The sequence below is a fragment of the Lepeophtheirus salmonis genome, chromosome 6, assembly GCF_016086655.4.
Source record: "Lepeophtheirus salmonis chromosome 6, UVic_Lsal_1.4, whole genome shotgun sequence".
Lineage (NCBI taxonomy): Eukaryota > Metazoa > Arthropoda > Copepoda > Siphonostomatoida > Caligidae > Lepeophtheirus > Lepeophtheirus salmonis.
Window position 1 is genome coordinate 41927483 of NC_052136.2, and position 19905 is coordinate 41947387.

Here is a 19905-nt window from a genome sequence, read left to right on the forward strand (position 1 = left end):
GACGTTGGGATTTGTTTAAATACACCATTTACCGTTTTAGTGATAGTTTATACTTGTGTGTATATTCTATGTTTTAATATTACGTACACCTTTTATATTTTAATACCTGATAAATATGTTATTCAGTGTATGATTGTACACCCAATGCAATCAAATTATTTAGAAGTTATTTCCTTGGCCCATTGCTTTCTGTATTTAAATAGTCATCTTGCGACAGTACAGTTCTGACTGCTATTCTTCTTGATGCCCTCTTATGTGGTTTCCACTTCATATCATATGAACTTAATAATAATTAGTAGGATCCAGATTATGTTTATATTATATTCACAACTTCTTATAAGAAAAAAAACGGCAAAAGCAGATTGACAACATCATGAAGGGTCTCACAACAGAAGTGTAGTTTTTCGACTTGAGGGTTGCTATATAATTGTTATCTCTTGTAGCTTAAATTTTTATTTTATTAGAATATAATCAAACTATATTTTTACTTATTTTATATGGAAAGTTATTGCTTTAGTTAGATTAAATTATACATAATTACAGCTAAGCAAAGATGACAAAGTCCAGACAATTCGTAGACAACAGTGAAATATAAACCATAGAAGATCCGGGTCCAAAAAATGACATATTTATAGGGATATATCACAGTATTACCAAGGATTTTGTAATATCGCCATTAAAAAATGATGACGTCAATCCAGCTTCACGTTGCCTTAAACGTCACTTAGTTTCTGATTAGAAATTCCGAGCTGCCTTTGGAATAACATGATTTTTTCTCTCTCAAATACTTATCAAGCAGCTGAATGAGAAGCTTTCATGTAAATATGTCCTAAATATAAAAGAGCAGACTGCTCTATTTTGGATGAAATTGAAGATTAAGCAATCATTTACTCTAATTGGACTCCACTTTGATATTAATCACAAGACAGAATCAGATATATTTCAAAATGTTTTAGAGCGCAATATAAAGTAGCTTTACATGAACTTTGGTGGCACACAAAGGAAAATGTTCGAAATATTAAATTACTTATGTATATAATTCCTTGATCGACAAAGTTAATGAAATTATTTTTAATATTATAAAGGTAATAAATTATTTTCCTTCTCATTTTAAAATAGAAATATGACAGTGATAATGAAATAAATTAAACATTTTTATGGCAAACAATATTAATACTTTCATAAATTTTACTTATTACATCTGAAATGTCTTTAGTCTGCATTCAAAGATTAGGAACTACAGAATTGCTGGAAAAATTACAAATCATGTAAAGTTTTTCAAATTAATTGGAAAGAGAATGCAATAGTTACAATTCTTGTGCCCCCTTTTTGCGTAACCTCAAGGCTGCTAGCATGGAGGTAGTTAGGGCCCCTTGTTAAATCCAATTTAGGTGGGGGAGGGAGGGAGTCGTTTAAGGTCTCAACTTTTACCCCAATGGATTTTTTCTTAATCTTTAAAAATCAATAGCCCCTACTAGCTAGTAAGAATTAGGACTGGGGGTTTATTTATGCAAAGAGATCTTATCCTTTAGAGAGATAGCGTAGTTTAGTTTTAGGAGTGTCAAATTGAGAAGCCCTTCCTAGTAACTGGAGATTTGGCAGTATAAAGATAATAAGTGTAATTATTTAGGTGTAGTTGTGGGCTCTATATATAGTACCTATTTACACCAAAGATTGGGATTAATTCTTACTTCAGAGGGAGAAGTAAACACTATGTCGACCTATTTAATACTGAAAAAAAAGAGCACATACATCAAACGTTATTCCTTTTCTAATCGCTAAACTTAGTTTTTTTCTTAACACAATTTTATTCTGTGGTGATTGTTTATTAACTTGTCAAAAGAGGGTCTAAGCAGATCTTTGTTTTGTTCTCAAAAATCTAATAAAGTTTAAAAACAGCTAATTAAATGTTATTTGAAATGTAGAAAGTTCTTCTTCCTAATTTTAGCTGTAATTCATTCCCTACCCATTAATCGTATAATAGACAGCTGATGTTAACAAGGATATTAATTCAGTAATACCATGAGACGAGATTTTTTTTTTGATGTTCCTTTAATTGGTTAGATGGAGTTGCACAGATTAAGTATAAATAAACATTTTAGTATTACAATTACTCCATCTAACCTAGGAATCTTTTGGTGAAATCCATATACATGAAGTATATTTCTTACTCTAGGGGTGCGATACTTAGTCATGAATTAAATGAGAAACTACAGTCAGTCCATGGAAGGTGGGGGGAGGGGTTGAGGATTAAAATAACATTATGAAAAATTAAGATATCATTTGTTTAATTTAATGAAAGGAAAAGTTTTGTAAGCTTTAGTCAAAAAAAAAAAAAAAAAAATATATATATGTGTTCTCAAAAATTTACATGACACAAATATGTCTTAAGTAATTATAAAAAAAGGTGCTCTGTGGTTGAAAGGGCAAGAAAATTTTATGTATTGAACGTGTGAGGATATAATAATGAAACCTTTATTTTTCTATTATGAGGCATTTTAATACCATTTTATGTCATTCGACTCTTCTTTATCCATTGTATCATCTAATTTCTGGCAGACATCACTTGAGTTGTAAATCCTGAGCATTTTTAGAGTACGAATTTTGTCATTGTTAGCAACTTGAATAGTGTTTTTATTTATTTTCTAAAGGTGTTATAATTATTATTTAACTCTTGAGGAGAGAACATCTAAGTATAAAGTGTAACATCGAGTGAGTGTACCCATGAATGACTGAGAGTTAGACAAAGGATTCTTTATGGAGTTATCAGTGAATGTCTCTGTTGGACTCAGAGTATAATTGAAGATTGTCATCGGTTTAAGCCAAGGCATCATTGCTTAATACTGAGTGGGACTTGTGTTTCTTTCCTTTATCTCATAGCTTTAGCTTGCACCTACTCTAATGAAACGTCAAGACGGCTAAGCTACTCTCCTCCAAAATATTATTCATATGAATAGTTTTAATGTTACTTTTCAGTTTCCTTTTCTCTTTACCAAAAACGTTTACGATTTAACACCCTGGTTGTAACACAGCAGACTCAATTGCTCACTAAATATAATGGATAGTGACGAATACTAATACAACCGTAATTTTGGAAGAGTTTAATCCATATATTACATTAGCTCTCGTTATTAATTGATGCTTTTGTTTTTAATTTCATCGCTAGATGACGTCAAGTTTGAATATCAATTGCCGTTAAAAAAGGAAACGAATTATTTTCTTCTCGTAAAATAAATATACGTATTTGTATGCATATTCAATTACGACCACAGTCGTTATCTGGGGGGAAAAATTGGATTCCGTTCCTACCTAAAATAAAAAATGATAAAGAAATGATTTGTGTAATGGAAGCCAAAGAGTTTATTATAAAAATTAACAACCACACCCAATCTGAATGGATATTTCATGTACAATGTACATTAGGGTGGGACTAATACCATTAATTTCTTGAATGTTGACAGATAATGCATAAACTACTTTTGTGTTGAATTTTTTTTTTTTGGTATTTGTAGAGTTTTTGTAGCTTTTTCCAAAATTTCATATACCCTGTGTTTAAGGTAAATATTAATATATTAGGTTGACTCATAAAAAATTTGCATGTACTATAAAAATTCGATTTTTTAAAAACACTAAAATGACTGTACTAGGCGGTCCATTGAAATCTGAATACTGACTAATTCAATAATTAATGAAGTTTGAGTGATTAAAATTATTTCATATTCCGATATATTAAAGCATAAACATTTGGTTACAAAAAAAGACAACAACACTAACATCTCTAGTTTAATTTCAAGTCGAGTAAATGACACTTTAACATGATCAACGAATTTCAATTCGCGCAGTTCAAGCATTTTTCTTCCCATGACCACCGTCTATAACATTAGCACTCTATCAAAAAAAAAAACAAAAAAAAACTGGACACGGAGGAGTTAAAGAAAACAGCCATGCAAGAGATCTCGGTACCAGACTTTCCAGAGAGCCCAAAAAGTGGGTGGAAAAAGCCTTGTGAGGATGGAAGGACTACTTTTGACGTAAACAATGAAAGAAACCCATCTCCTCCGTTGCAAGACTCTTTAGAATGAGTCTTTTGAACTCTTTTTTTTAAAACTTTTGGTCCCCCTATAGCTCTGAGGCTAACCCCCTCAACTACATTTTTGGGTACATGACGAAAAGAAGGGCTGCCGGTCAGTCATCGAAACACTGAGGCCTCCGAAGCCACAGTCAGCCAGTACTTGGGTGTAATGACAGAGACATTATATACGTAGCTGGTGCCAGGCCTTCTACCGCCACCTGGAAACCATCATTGTTGCTAGGGGCGGCTACATTAATGATTAAGGGACCTCATACATTCAACTATTTATTGTATTAACTTTGTTTAAAATTATATTCTTAATAATCAATTAAATCTTGTTGAAGTTTATAATTAAAAGTGTTCAGATTTTAATGGACCATTCGATACAACAGAATGGTTTGCTTTTCAACTACTTTTGAATTTTGATGACGGCTAATGAGGAAAAGTTGTCATAGTGTATGAAAATTATCTTCGCAAATGGCATGGTTCTACGAAGTTATCTTTATGTCGCACATCTCTATCAAATTATGAAAAAATGTAAAAGCTCTTTTCGTAGTAAATATAGGAGGACATTTTTAGTTATTAGTTAACTAAGTTAACTAGAAAATTTTGGTAGACATTTTTTTCTACCTTTAAAGAATGTTTTAAAAGTGTTTTTCTAAAACATTCACATGGAACAGAATAAAAGAAAAAAGATAGATAAAAAGTTAAGAAAATTTGATGATCCGTGTATAGCGAGCATTCTTTTTTTACATTTTCAAAAAGGAAATATCAAAATTTTCATATGTATTCTCTCCTTTTCCTCTGTAGGGCAGCTTTAAAAAACCTTTATGATGTTTCTATAGGGAGAATAATGTCTATGTCATAATAAATTAATTAAAAATAGATACATAGCACTCATATTACACAATCACCCTGGGATGCTATTTCGTCGTGGCATTAGTTCTCATAATTTTTTATGTTGGTCCAACTTCCAGAAAGAGCATCTTTAGGGCTATCAAACTCGTTCTCTTGGAGTAGATGTTTGCCTGGGTATTAGGAAGAGAGAGAGAGAGGGGGGGGGGCATATGATCTTAAATCTTGCTCTTTCAAGACATATTATGGAGTAACCGGTTAATGAAGAACTGTTTGTACCCTAGATCGTCTGTTAAGATACTATGAATGTTTTTTACTGTAGTCTTGTTGTCGAATGTTCAATCAAGGGTTGTAATCGATCAGTTGAAGACCGCCGTAAATTTTGTTATGGCTCTGGATCTCTTGTGAACGCCCTGAAACCCCCTTCGTCTCCATAGTGAAAGAGCAATCCTACATCTTTCTGGCTCTGTTTTGTGTGTTGATTAATGATGGACGATTAATCAAAATCAGTTTCTTTTTTTAAATGTATTTGTTTGAAATTTATTTTAATTTAAAAAATTTTCGAACAAAAAAATAAAGTTTCTGGATTAAAAAAACAATTACAAACATTCCCCCCCAAAGTATATATATATAATACTGTGGACCCCCTTGATAGCAAAATGATATTTTTAACTATTATTTAAAGTATTAAAGAATTGGCATCAAGATTTTTTTGTTATCGTCCCATCAATATTGTAGGTGTTTGTTATGGATTTTACCCCTCTTCCAGTGGAGGTAGACATAGCTTTAAATATAAATACTCTAATGATGCAGTGGTGTAATGATTAAATAATACATTTGACGCACATGTACTATGGCACTTAACACCTAAATCAAACAAACAATAATTTCTTGCGAGTAAAATTTAATCGGCTTTGTCCTAAAGGTAAACATATTTCAGGGAAATTGCACATATGGGCTCGTTTACTGGTCCAAACAGGGCACCAAGAAAAAAAAAGGTTTAGTGTTATACTTAAGAATTTTCTGGACACGAGCCTCACCCTAATGTTCATATTATGCATATGAGCACGTATTCCTCCAGGGGGGTGCTGAGATATTCATTATGTTAATTGGGGTGGTGTTTTTCCCCTTCCAATAGGGACTCCGAGCTGTTGTTTCAATACTATTATTGCTGTTCCTACTTTATTGTCAAATGGAGGAGCTCGTACTACATTTTAAGAGCTTTCTTTTAGGGGCTCTTATTATTATTAATGGAGAGTCAAATGAGCAATTATCAGGCGATTCTAATTAAGGTTTTCCAGAGGGATTATTGTTATATGTGTACATTTAAGAAATATTTATTGCACTGAAAGAGAATAGAGCATGAGTAAACAAAAAAAATGTATTATCCGCAAGGTGGTGTGACAGTCTATATATAGTGACTTAAAAAAATGGCGCATGGCGAAAAGAATTTTTAATGCACCCTCTATGTGAGTAACCTACATCTACATAGTAATGAAAATCGTTTGCACTTTGAGTTTATTAAAAAAAAGTATCACCGAAAATCAACATAGTAACTCTAACAATTTGAAGAATATTTTGGAGGAGAGTAGCTTGGCTGTCATACGATTTAGTTAGATCAGCAACAATCAGCTTTGATAAAAGAGGAGGGGAAGAAGGAAATAAACGAAGATATTGACTCGCATTCCTCCAATCTCGATCCTCAATTTTACTCTGATTCCAAAAAGGACTTCTAATTGTAACTCAGCGACAAATCCTCAAGGTTACTCTCCGTCGTTCTTGAGCAGACACGAACGTTCAATCGGGTTTTTCATTTTTGCTTGTCGTTCAGACATTTTTGATCCTACAAAAACATAACAAGCATCAAATTGTAGCTTTTTGTTGGCTCTTTTGAATGGTTTGACGTACAAAATTATCAGACTTTTGGAACTGAGACTAGATATTCTCAAAGACGATTATAATTTTTGAGTCAGAACCCTGTAGCCTAAAACAGTTCTAATATATTTTGTTTTCTCGTTGCCAATCTGAACAATATTTTTATTTTTTAAAGAAACTAACATTATTCTTTCATTCTTGAAGGATTTTAAAAAAATTATAAAGTGGGTTTACTTATGAATGACGGAGTAGGATTTGTGTTTATTTCCTTCCTCTGACGCCTGTTCGCAGCTAATCTAATGAAACTTCATGACAGCTAAGCTGCTCTTCCCTCAAAAATTCTTCAAATTATCAAGGTTACTATATTGATTTTCAGTTTAATTTATTTATACATACTGCCAGGGCATATTTTATACATCTCTAGAGATAGTTTATACATTGATCATATTCAAATAGATTAATATATTTTTAAATCTTATTTTGTGCTCTACCCCTTATTGATATTACACCCATATAACATACATAGATAAATGGTTATGTAGAATGTACTACTACATTATATAGTTATATATATTGTATTCAGACTATGATAAGAAGACGGAATCATCATAACATGAAGGCACTTCAAAAAGCAACTTTTTATATATATTTAGAATACAACGGAAAGATTAAATTCTTTTTTTTATACCTCTACTGCGCTTCCTACCCAACTCCTCTAGCGGAAGAAGAAACTACAACATATCATTTAATGAAAGTAGTTTTATATGGTTTTTTTTTGTTGTTGTTTTTTGCTATCATAACAATGATTCAAATTTTGATCAAATTCATCACATTCAATGGATCCTCTTCTCTAAATGTAGGTAGGTATATATATGATTATATTTCTAATAGTATGTAGATGGGAAAACGTGAGTGCTTTCTTTACAATATTTAAAAAATATATTTGTGGCATTTATATCTACATATACATAGTGTTGTAAATCTTAAGCATTGTGTATCGACCGAGATTAGGTTCTTGTTGTTTGCAACCGAAAAAGGGATTTTTATTTCCTAAGTCTGCTATCATTATTGAGGAGAGAACATCAGTGTATATAAGGGGTATCAAATTGAAAAAAAGACATTTTGAATCTTTAAATTTAACAAGTACAGATGTTGCGTATGTGTTGCCATTTCTAATCTTCAATCTAGCCTCCATTGTCTTTGATTATTCTCTTGATGTGCCACTGGAAGCTTTGGTAGGTGGTAGTAAAAGTTGTCACATAAAATGAACACATTGAATTTTAAAATTCAACAAGATATATAAAATTTAATAGAACAATATAAAGATTAAAATAATAATAAGATACATTAATTTGGGTAGCGATAAAATTAATAATAAATAAACGTTATAGTTTAAAATTAAACTCCTAGATCAAAGCCCAACGCTTCAATATTAACAACTTATGTTTTTTACAAACGATATAAAAATATACTAATGCCTACCACTACAAAGTACATATAATATTATAATGATAAAAAAAAAAGACAAATAAACAACAACTATATCTTCGATTTACTTGTTCTCATCATCAAATATCTACTTACTAAACATTTAAAGGTTGAGTAGAACTTACATGAACATTGTGGGAAAAATCGAACAATATCAGCAGCGTATTTCCATTTTCTATCCTCATAACGGGGATCCTTAAGGAAAAGACTGCGTATCTTGCTGCAGATGCAATGAAAATTTTCCTCAGAGAGTGATAGCTTAAAGGACACGCAGAAGTGATGCATGTATGCTTTAGCGCTAACTAGAGCACAGCAGACAGCCATAGTTTCTGTGGTCGCCTTTTCCTTTCCTTTGAGCATTCCAAAAAGAATGTAGGCAAACGAGTACTGGGGAAGGTAGTCACTCAAATTAAAAAGATAATTATTCAAATCAAATAAATAACAAAACCAGATAATGCTGGGCATCACACAAATGCATGGATGACTGAGTTAAAATTATTTTCACAGTCCCTACCAGGAGAGTTAAAGTAAATACAGCCCGTCGAAATAAGGAACCGAGTCGTAAATTTCCTATCCTCTTTGACAAAAGTGAGGGACTCCATTATTACCTTTTCTCATTTTTGCAGCAGGTCAAGAAGATCAATATAAGTTTGAAAAATTTTCGGTGTATCATGATCTGATGGAGTCTGAATTAACATATTTAAATTCCAAGGTATTGCAGATTTATAAAACTTTTAGCAGAGGGTAAAAAAAATTTTCCTGACTTAACCATTGACTCTTGTATTGTAAACATGGATCGTTAAAATTTATTTGGAAAGAGCCTGAATATCGACACTAATTGGGCTATCAAAAGGTCCAAAGAACGACTTCTTTTTTGAAAAATGACGAATAATGCCCACAGTAGAAGTCAAATCATACGTCGTAGAAGCTTTCTACAAAATTCTTTTGGAGGCAGACCAGGAAGGAGATATGGCAAAAAGAACATCAGCTATTAATAAATTTTACTATTAGAAATGACAAAACGCCATTTTTTTTCTGGATTACTGGATAAATCTCTTATAATCTTTCTATATATTTTAGGTAGAACATGACCTAACTGACCCAACCCTCCTCCAAGTTGTCTCCTTGGCCTTTTTAGAGCCTGAATTTAACTTCAGTGAAATCATTCGTGTAGCCAACCAACTTACGCTACGATCACCCAATCGGCCAATCTTGGCAACGCGGTAACTAAATAAAGCACTGAAAGAATCATCTTTACGTTGCACATGTCGACACACGTCTGCATGTTCAATCTCCTCCATTCAGTTATCCTAAGATTTAAAAAAACCTTTCTAAATGTATTTTTTATTCCCAAAATTAACTCCAAATCCAAAGTACTTGCGTCTAATATCCTGAGTAAGTTACTCAATTGCAGCAATAAAAAGAAAGGGAACCACCAGGTATCCCTGTCTGCAGCGCCTTTTCAGAAGAATTGGACCACTTTCAAGACCATCCATGGTGATTTTAGAGGCCCCATTTACTAACAGTGCCCTCCTTGGGTTAAAAAAATCGAGTGGGTAGTAATTTTTTGACAGATTAAAGGATTCGTCGATGATAAAAAGAATCAAACGTTTTAATAAAATCAATTGCAATAATAACACCGAACATATTATTCCAAACCAATGATTCTATCAAACATTAAATACTGCGTGATATATCTGAAATCTTCCTGTTTTCCAAGACGCCTTTCTGATGGGCTCTATTTGCCTGGCAATAACACCAGAAAGGACCTTATATGATTTGTTTAACACTGTTATGGGTCTCAAATAATTTATATCCAAACCATCCCCTTTCTTTGGTATTAATACAACCCTACCTTGGATGGGAAAACTGGAGTATAAATTCCCTTTTTCCTAACTGGAATTTTTGAGCCCTTATACCAACTCAGGATTGAAAAGAATCGTGAAATGCAAAAAATGTTCGTTGTTTTACATAAAGTCTTTTCATTATGTATAATTTTGATAATTGATGATGCTGTAGTGTTTTTTTTACTCTTTAACTTTTTTAGCTATGCAGAGCATAGCTATTTTCTTTTAACACCTTTTTCTTCATATCACCCTCTAAAGCTTCTGATATTCGACAAATATTATCGAAGTCTGACGCTTAACTTCTTTAAAAAAGGTAACCATTATCTAAGATATCATCCACATCTTTTTGAAACTGTATTACTCTTGTATCTCCAACATATTTACATGATGAGGATTTAATAATCCTCTTAAAATTTTAGTAGCTTGCTTGGTAGAACCATTTGTATCAAAGGAGTTGACAAGTATAATTTTCATGGTCCTTTGTAACCCTTCTTCTTCAAGAATCAATTTTGGCATTAGGAAACTTCGAACTCCTCTAAGGGTGTAGAATTCAATTGAAATTATTTATGATCTGAACTAGGTCCGGGCATTACTCGTCAATCTTAATTTTTGATAAAAACGACATATTCTTGAAAAATGAAGCACCACCTCCAGTAAACAGTTTCCTCTCAAGATGTGACCCTCATAACATTTACTAAGTTAAGTTGCCAGTTAAGTTTATTTAGAATGGGGTTATTTGGGTAGTATCCTTCCTCCTTGTCCAGATTCACATTCAAGTAGCCAACAAGTAGTAATGGAATGTAATCATTTATTTGATTATAAATAATAGACTGAAAAAAGTTAACTATTTCTCGTCAGGGGCGTAAGCGTTTATTACTGAGAATTAGTAATCAGCATTAGATACAAAAATTATGTGACAATCTCTAGACTGAGAAACTTCCTTTAGGACAGAAAATTCATTAAATCTTTTTGACACTAATGTTAAAACACCTCTTTTCTTATCAGAAATGGTAAAATAACTTAATAAATTTCTGGGAAACACAAAGGGCAGAAAAAGTTACATGTTGTTGCTAAAGCGGTTTTTATATTCTTTGGACATATCACATCGGGCTTCATCGATATTAAACAATTGATGAGGGCTTGACGAGACTTATGCTCCTTGCCACCTCAAACATTTAATGCAATCAACTTACTAATGATCATATTATACTAATTTTATTAGTTATAGTGTTGGTAAAAAGTAATGGATTACAACTGAAAAACATTACTAAATTTTTTTTCTTGATAAGTTTTCAATTTTGAAGAAATATTAATAAAGTTTTCAGAGCCTTAATGGTGTTTTTTGCTTTCAGGAGAATTGCCCGATGCAGAATTATCTCTTTTCCCTACAGATTTGGATCTTGTTCGACTTAATAAAATTTTCTGTGTATTTAAATGGGTTTCAGTGATCTCTCATGTTATATGTTATTATCAACTCGATGAGATTTGTGATCAGGTTCATCAGACTTATCCTCTGCTCTGACACCATTAGACGTTGTCTTATCCTAAGAAGTGCAATATTTAGAACTCTCGATCTCTAATTGTACATCCGTTCAAACCTCAATTGATTCAACTCTATTACTAATCCTTTTTGTTATCGTTGAACTTTTATCTTCACCATGATAAGGAATTGCTTCAACTCCATCAGTAATTTTTGTTGTTATAGTTAAACTTTTCTCTCCACCATCATCATCCAAAGGAATTACCTTTGCATTTGATGGTGTTTCCTTCTGGCCAAACTTATTCAATTTTATTGAAATTTTTTTTATGGTTTTTTTTCTCTGATATAAAAACCTTCAATATTCTTTCATAATCAAGGATTCGTAGCCTATTTTGAGTACATTAATGCTTTACATGGCCAAAATTAAAAGAATTCTGGCACTGCGTTTTACTTCCTGCAAACTTTAACCTGACTAGAGTCCCTCAAAATGGTATAATTTGGGGAAATGAAGGGGGATTAGCAACCATATCCACTATATAACTACTATCCCTCTCTTGTACTGAGTAAATATTTCCTCAGCTCTCTTATCATCGGGATTCTTCTTCGGACAGTGTTTAACTATTTCTCCGAATTGTTTTAACCAATTCACTATTTTAAGTTCTTCGACACGCTTAAACGTATTAACACACGTAATACGTAAGTTTTTTTTTGTATTAACGGATAATTTATCAATGCCTTTCAATTTTAAAGATAACTCACCTTTGACTCTATCAACATTTCTAACATCATTTTTTTCATTCTCTTCAATTTTTCTATTCTGTCTCTCACGTCAATTGGGAAAATTCACGCCTGTCCAACAACAAATCTTGGGTTAGCGCCCACAAGTTCGTGTACTTTAAACCCAAAGAATAAAGCTAGATTAATTACATGAATATGTTTTGATTGATCTTAGTGAAAAACCTTTCCATCCTTGTCTTAAATAAGAACAACAAAATTTTCCCATGTAAAGTCCCCATTCATATTTATACTTTCATTAACTTTATGATTTTAGTTACCACTTATTGTAGTGACATAAGAATTTCTTAGCAAGATCATCTGGGGGACGTTTAGTTGTCTTTTACTCCATAGAAAGGTAAAGGTAATACACACTCTCAGTCGGGCATGCAGGAGGAAGAATAAAAAAGGGAGAACAGAAAATAGGGTGATAATAAAAAACAAAATGAAGTCATTGTGATAGTCAGAATCCTCAAGAATAAATTCAGACGAAAAAAAGGTTAAATATATCACCCATGATCCAAAACCTTTGATAAAACCACACTTAGTACACTTATAATCACTTATTTTTAAACAAAACCTAATTAAAATCACTCAACACGTAGAAATTAAATTAAAATAAAGAAACAAGGGTCGGAACGCTCATTGAGACTTGACATACAACAACAAAACTCATCTATATTTTATTAATTGACAATATAATTTCACCAAACTATCAATGGATAACTATGTATGTGTTCTGCGTGAACTAGAGCAGCAATATCATTTTCTTTTGTATCTTTGTAGGGTCATTTATCGATTAAATCTGTTATTTTTTTGGAGGGTGTGTGTGTGAATACACTCATTGTGTTAGCTGATGGGACGAATGGTCAATTCGTACTCAAATTCCTCTCCTTTATAAGTGACCAGATTTCAACTACGTAGCCGGCAGTCTAACTAAGAATGGCCGAGAGTAACACCGAGGATTTGTTGGGGAATTAAAAGTGGATATGCCCCTATTTACCTCAAAGTAGGATTAATGATTGAAAACAGAGTAATTTCTTGTTATGTCTTTGTTATATAAAGAGTTGGATTTGTGATTATTTTCTTCATCTTACATTTGCTTGCAGCTAATCTAATAAAACGTAATGGTAACTAGTGATGTACCACGAGCAAAGCTCGTCAATTAGTACTCGATTTTTATTGAGTTAACAAAAAAAGGCAACAAAAACTCTGTTCGATCACCTAAATGGTGAGTATTTAATCGTAGCTCGTTCAAACATAGGATTTTTTTTCTCGAGTGCATTATGACATCCCGCTTTCTTCAAACACTATACAAAAATTCCATCGCTATCAATAGGATTGTAAATTATATGAATTTTCTAGCGTTTTTGTTCTTGGCAATCAGAACATAGTTATTGTATTTTTCGATAGCTGCAGTTCATCCACGAGTGTGTATGCTCATGAATGACGAAGAGAAACACCGATAATTTGTTTGGCAGCTATAAGTTTAATTGTGGGACTCAGAGTAGAATTGAGGATCAAAAAAGGAGTAATTTCTTTTTTGATACGGAGTTGGGATTGTGTTTATTTCCTTCATCTCATAGTGGTACTCAATTTTGTCCCTTTTTACAAAAACAGTAATCAGATTTACTCCCTCAAACGACTGGCTGAAACTTTGGTGAGTAACTGTCTATCGATGCTAGATAGATGACTAAAGAGACTAAATAGCATACTCATATAAGCAATAAAATATGGTCAAACCAGAAAGAATTCGTAACTTAAAAAATTTGGTAAAAAAAAGAGTGCAATTCTATGTAAGTTAACATATCCAAAATCTGCTTTGATCCGTTTTAGACAAAAAAATAATTGAAGTTAGAGTAAAGATGGGTATTTCCGTCAAATTTTATCATAACTCACTTTTTCAATTGTCCTCCACCCTCCAATACCCCGGTTAAAATCTGAACCAGAAATGATATCATCATGAAATTTTGCACACAAGTACCTTTTATTATATAGTTTACAAAAACCTCCCCCCCAAAAATTCAAAAATCTGAAATATTTTTTGCTGACGTGATCAAAATTTCAAAAATATTTTTTTATTTTTGCAATGTTTTGGTATATTTTCAAATTTCTTTCCAGAGCAGATCTATAAAAAAATTCAGTTCTTTTTTCAGAATCTGAAAGATGAAACATAGGAAAATCAATTCTTTTATCATAGTTAGTACATTGATCCAAGTTTGAAGGTCACATCATTAGTGTTACTATTTATCAACAGTATTGTGTCTTAACGAGGTGTGTTAAGACACAAACTATTTATACAGGAATCGAGAACGACCGAAGAGAATCAACGTGGAGGAATAAGGCAAGGATATAATTATAAGAAATACGTATTTGGAAAATGATTTGAAATACAATTTGAAAAAAGTGAAGGTCATCTATCAAAGTATTATCGATGGTAATACCGACCTGTCTATTGAGCAGGTGTTAATGCGGTCGCTGAAGACACGAGGTGGCCTAACTCGTGGACGAGGGATCACAGAAAATGTTGTGTTGACCTGAGTACACACGATGCATGTTTACTCTTCGATACATGATGCATGTTTGCGCTTAGATAAACGATGCAATCACAACATTAACTAGGAACATACATTAGACGAGCAACCAACACGCAGAATTAGGGGAAAGTCAATAAAATTTGAAAATTTGTGTTTAGATTTTTTATAAATTAAATCTTTTATAGCTACGGTGGAAAAGGAAACAGGATTATGGAAGATTTGCATTATCATCAGTTCATGAAGACAGCAGCGAAGTCTACAACGACAATCAAGCCACAGTCTCTTGCTACAACCAAAAATGCTCCAAATTATCCCTTTTTGCGAATCCATCTGTAGGTCATTGAATGGAAACCATTGATGGGCGTTGAACTAAGTCCACTTGATTGGGGCTGGAAACTATCCAATAATAGTTACGAGCCTATTATGACGGATTTTAGCACGGCTCCAGATAATATTCTTCGATTCATACGATACAATTGTAACTTATCCAAGATAAGCTCTTGCAAAACCAACGTTTGTAGATGCAGGCGACACGGGCTTTCATGAGTTTCCGCTTGTGGTATTTGCAATGGAGTTGAGTACAAGAATTGTGACCATGAGGAAGTTTCATCAGACGAAGACAGTGTTGGAAGTGACGAGGAAGCAGATATAAATTTTGATATCTTTGATGTTTAAAATCTTTATCGATCAAAAATTTTCAATTTTGTCGGTTTTTTTCGAGTAGCGAAATATTTTTATATAATACATTCTACTTATGTACCAAATTTCATGATCATAGTATTTTTGGTACAGTTTTTAACCGGGGTATTGGAGGGTGGAGGACAATTGAAAAAGTGAGTTATAATAAAATTTGACAGAAATACCCCCTTTACTCTAACTGCAATATTTTGGTTTTCATAATTTACATAGAATTGCACTTTTTTTGGTACCAAATTTGTTACGAATTTTTACGGAGTTGACCCATATATGACTATTCTAAAAAAGGAAAGAGGAGACAAGAATAGAAATAAAAAGTAAACAAAACTGTTTATATGAATGATGTTCATGATATACGTAACCTAGATAAAAAACTAAAATATAAATACCTTTCGTAGATGATTAAGGTTTTTATTTTTGTTTTAAAAGAACTTTTATAATTATTTTTTGTATAATAATGATTAAGATACTATGAACTATGGTTTTAATTAATACTTTATTTTTCTAGTTAAATCTAAAGAAAAATAAATAACTTTTTCCTATATGAAATTACATTAGATGAATCTTTGTCAAAAGACGAGAAAACAATGAACTGTTTAAAAGAAGTTCATAGCGCATATACAAAATTTTAGACGAATCAGAATTAGGGATAAGAAAAAACATTCTTTACTGATATACGTGACACATCTTTTCCTTATAGTCTCTTAAAGTGTGATTAGGTGTTTTTTTTACGAGTATTGTAATATTCACCTTTAGTTAGGAAACTTTTCAGACGAACCTTATTTCTAATGATACACTTTTTTTTTTTTTTAAAGAAGGAATTTTTTAAATCCATTTCTTCTCTTTATGATTGGATATTTAAGAAATAAATGTTAGCAATTTAAAAACTATTATTTTCCTACAATCATTATTCATTAATATGCTTTCATGTTAATATGCATCAGTACCATTAAAAATATATTGGTTGTAATCGGCTATAGTTAAAGATTGACGTTTTGATTATAAAAAAAAACCCTGTTAAATTATGCTTATGATCGCACAATTCAAATAAGTTAGTCTAATTTTTAAGTTAATCTATTTATCATAAATTACAAGGGGAAAAAATAAATTACAGGTTTTCAATAATTTTTAAAAAAATAGGGGTTTTTTGACTGACGATTTTAATAGTGAGCAAAAAATGCTAGGGTGAGTAACGAGTATAGATCGTAGTTCCTCACGTGTTTCAAGAATACTGAAGTATTAAAATTCAGGTCGCAGCACATCCTTAATGACAACTAAGCTGCTCTCCTCTCCCACGTTCTTCAAAGTGTCAGGATTACCATAACAATAATTTTTTTTTGACATACTTACTATTTACTTCTCTACGTATTCCGGGTTAGAAACTTCAAACTTACCCACTTGGAAAGAAAAAAGAAAATAGCCTATAATTCTTTAATCCCATTTAACAAAGATCTTTATTAATCTTTTTCTGTTACATGGCCAATGTCAAATTGATTGATTCTATTCGGCGGCCATTGGCCTAACAAAAGGCTCTTACGAAAAGAGCTGCAAGTATTGCAAATAAAGTTTGAGCCTATGGGAGCCTACTCCTAGGCGACAGACTTCTTCAAGGCTTCAAGATTCAGGTGACAGATGATACAGTTTCTCCTCTCGATGTGTATCCAGAAAGAAAAGTCGGGAGGATTGTCATCTGGACTGTATGGTGGGCAAATTCTCTTATCCCAAAAAGGATGTTGTTATTTAAGAAGGTCTGAGTCATTTTTGTGGTGTAAATGAGGTCCTGATTTTGCTGAAAGACGACGTTGTCGTTGTTGAAATTTGTTTGGACCCAAGGGAGTAGATTGGCCTTGAAAACTTCGATGTACTTCCTACCATGAGCCTAAAACCCTCCGTGCACTAGATCATGGTGTCCTTAAGTGCATCCTCATAAATGATTGTTTTTTTTACAGGGCCCTCCTTCCTTTCTATGATCTCGTTGGTGTCTAGTCTCTTCTTAACATTGTAGATGGTCTTACGATCGATTCCCGTCAGCCTGGTTACCTCTGTTGGAGGGTGACCGCACGAATACCCTAAGCCTTGAATCTCGCTGTGATGACATTTCTCGTCAGATTTCAAAAAGCAGCAGGTGCTTGAGATAAAATCTCAAATCAATATAACATAAGTGAGTACATTTCAAGATTGAACAAAATTTGACCTAAAGAGCGTGTAAGATTTTTTTGTTGTTGTCAATCTTAACAGATGTAATGATTGTTCTTTAATTCCGGAAGAGATACCATCTAATTATAAGGTAATCACATGTACGTTTGTTTATGAATAATGAAGAATAACAATCAAAAGTTGTTTGGGAGTTATCAGCAGAGTTAGGGATTTCGACTCGAGTCCATGTTTTGAATATTTGCAAGTTGATATGACCCCTCAACTTTGGACTCAAAAGTCATTTGAAATTTTTCCACTGGAAAAAAGAACTTTCTATAATATATCTTCTTTTTTAAGAACTTTAACTGGACTCCATCAAAGTATTTATGTGCTTAAACTTGCAGTATACATACTTTTTCTCACTTCTGGTTATAAGTGTGAGTACTAGTTGGTTTCACAGTAGAATTGACGACAGACGTCGGAGTAATTTCTGCGTATATGGAGTGGTATTTATGTTCATTTTCTTACTCCATCCCTTCTAATGAAACTTCATAGCAGCCAAGCTGATTTCGGCCCAAACAATCCTAAAGTTGTTAGGATTACAATTAGGATGAGGAGATACAATGCCATGCCAAAGACAACGATTTTTCATACGTATAAGATATCGCCTTTGAGATTCCTTTGTTTCAATTGTACCTAGATAGGTGCATCTTTTGGTTATATGATCTTGTATCCGAACTGATTCACCTATCTTCAGTACGGATAACTTCTTCCCATGTCCTTTTTTTTAAAATTGGTTTTGGAACCTTAAAAAGTTCTTGGCTTCTCTTTTGATGGAATTCATCATTCTCGGAGTATTTCTCATTTTTAAAATTCCAAGATTGATTTTTGATTGATCTACCTTATTTGTATTCAAAGTTTTCTTTGCTAAATATTTTAGTTTATTTACATAAGCTTCAGCCAATCCATTGGATTGTTGGTTATGTGGAGAAGAACATCATCATTCAACTCCCCAAAAGGCTAGGAATTCTTGAAATTCTCTGGACGAGAAATTTGTTCCGCTATCTGATTCTAAAACTTTGGGTATACCATAAGCAATGAAGAATCTCTCCATTATTTTTTTAATCACTCTTGATGTGCATCCACTATGCTCAAAATAATGCAAAGCAGGATATTCAGAAAGTCTATCTACATAAACCAAGAAATTCTTTCCACTTACAGAAAATATATCCACGGCTACTGCTTGAAATGGCCTCTTCATTTTTGGTCCTTTAATTTGAGTCTCCATGAATAAACTAGGTAATAACTTTTGGCATTCCTCACACTTTCTCAACATATCTTCGATGTCATATCTATTCCCGCCCAATAAATTATCTCTCTGGCACACTGCTTAGTCTTCACTATGCCTTGATGAGAAACATACAGATTTTCTAATATTTCTTTCCGAGCTACTCTTGGTATAACAATTCTTTTATTATTGACGATGATCAAACCTTTATAAATCGATAGACTATCTCTCAAATTCCCGTAGAGTTTTAATTATTGAGGGAGATTATTGATATTGTTTCTAAGCCCGTTTTAATAAAATTTATCAATTTTAGATAATTAACATCTTCTTGTGCAGTGTCTCTCAATTTTCTTAATTTTCTATCCTTGATCTCATTCGTCTGAATTTTTTACAACATACAGCTCTTATTAATATTCTTCTTGCAGCCTCATTTGTATGCACGTCCTCCAATATGTCGTCCTTCCTCGGATTATAATTTATTTCCTTGATTCCACGAGAACTAGGTTCTTTGGCTCTTTTCCATCTACCTCGCTCAATTTGACTTGGATAATCTTCTGGTAAAATTCTTAATTTTTTACACAATACCCACGACATTAGAAATTTAAAATTTTCCTTTACAATTATAATCTCTTCATTTCCAAAACATACAATTAAAATTATGGACCCTAGTTGATTAAAAGTAGCTCCAGTAGCTCCATTCAAACGATAATCTGAAGGTATATTCAAATCTTTGAGTGGTATTCCAATTTCTTTAAAAAAATTATCATCTGCGATAAATACATCACTACCAGAGTCTGGAATTGCATAACTATAAGTAGATAAATATTCCATCTAGAGAGTTTAATCGAACTTGTATT

General features: G+C 32.5%; 1 protein-coding gene across 1 annotated transcript; it reads right to left on the reverse strand.

Moving 5' to 3' along the window:
* Positions 1-18760: 18760 nt before the first annotated feature.
* Positions 18761-19096, reverse strand: LOC121120041 (uncharacterized). The gene has a single exon (XM_040714891.1). It carries the CDS (start codon positions 19094-19096, stop codon positions 18761-18763), a length of 336 nt encoding a protein of 111 aa, XP_040570825.1.
* Positions 19097-19905: the final 809 nt, after the last annotated feature.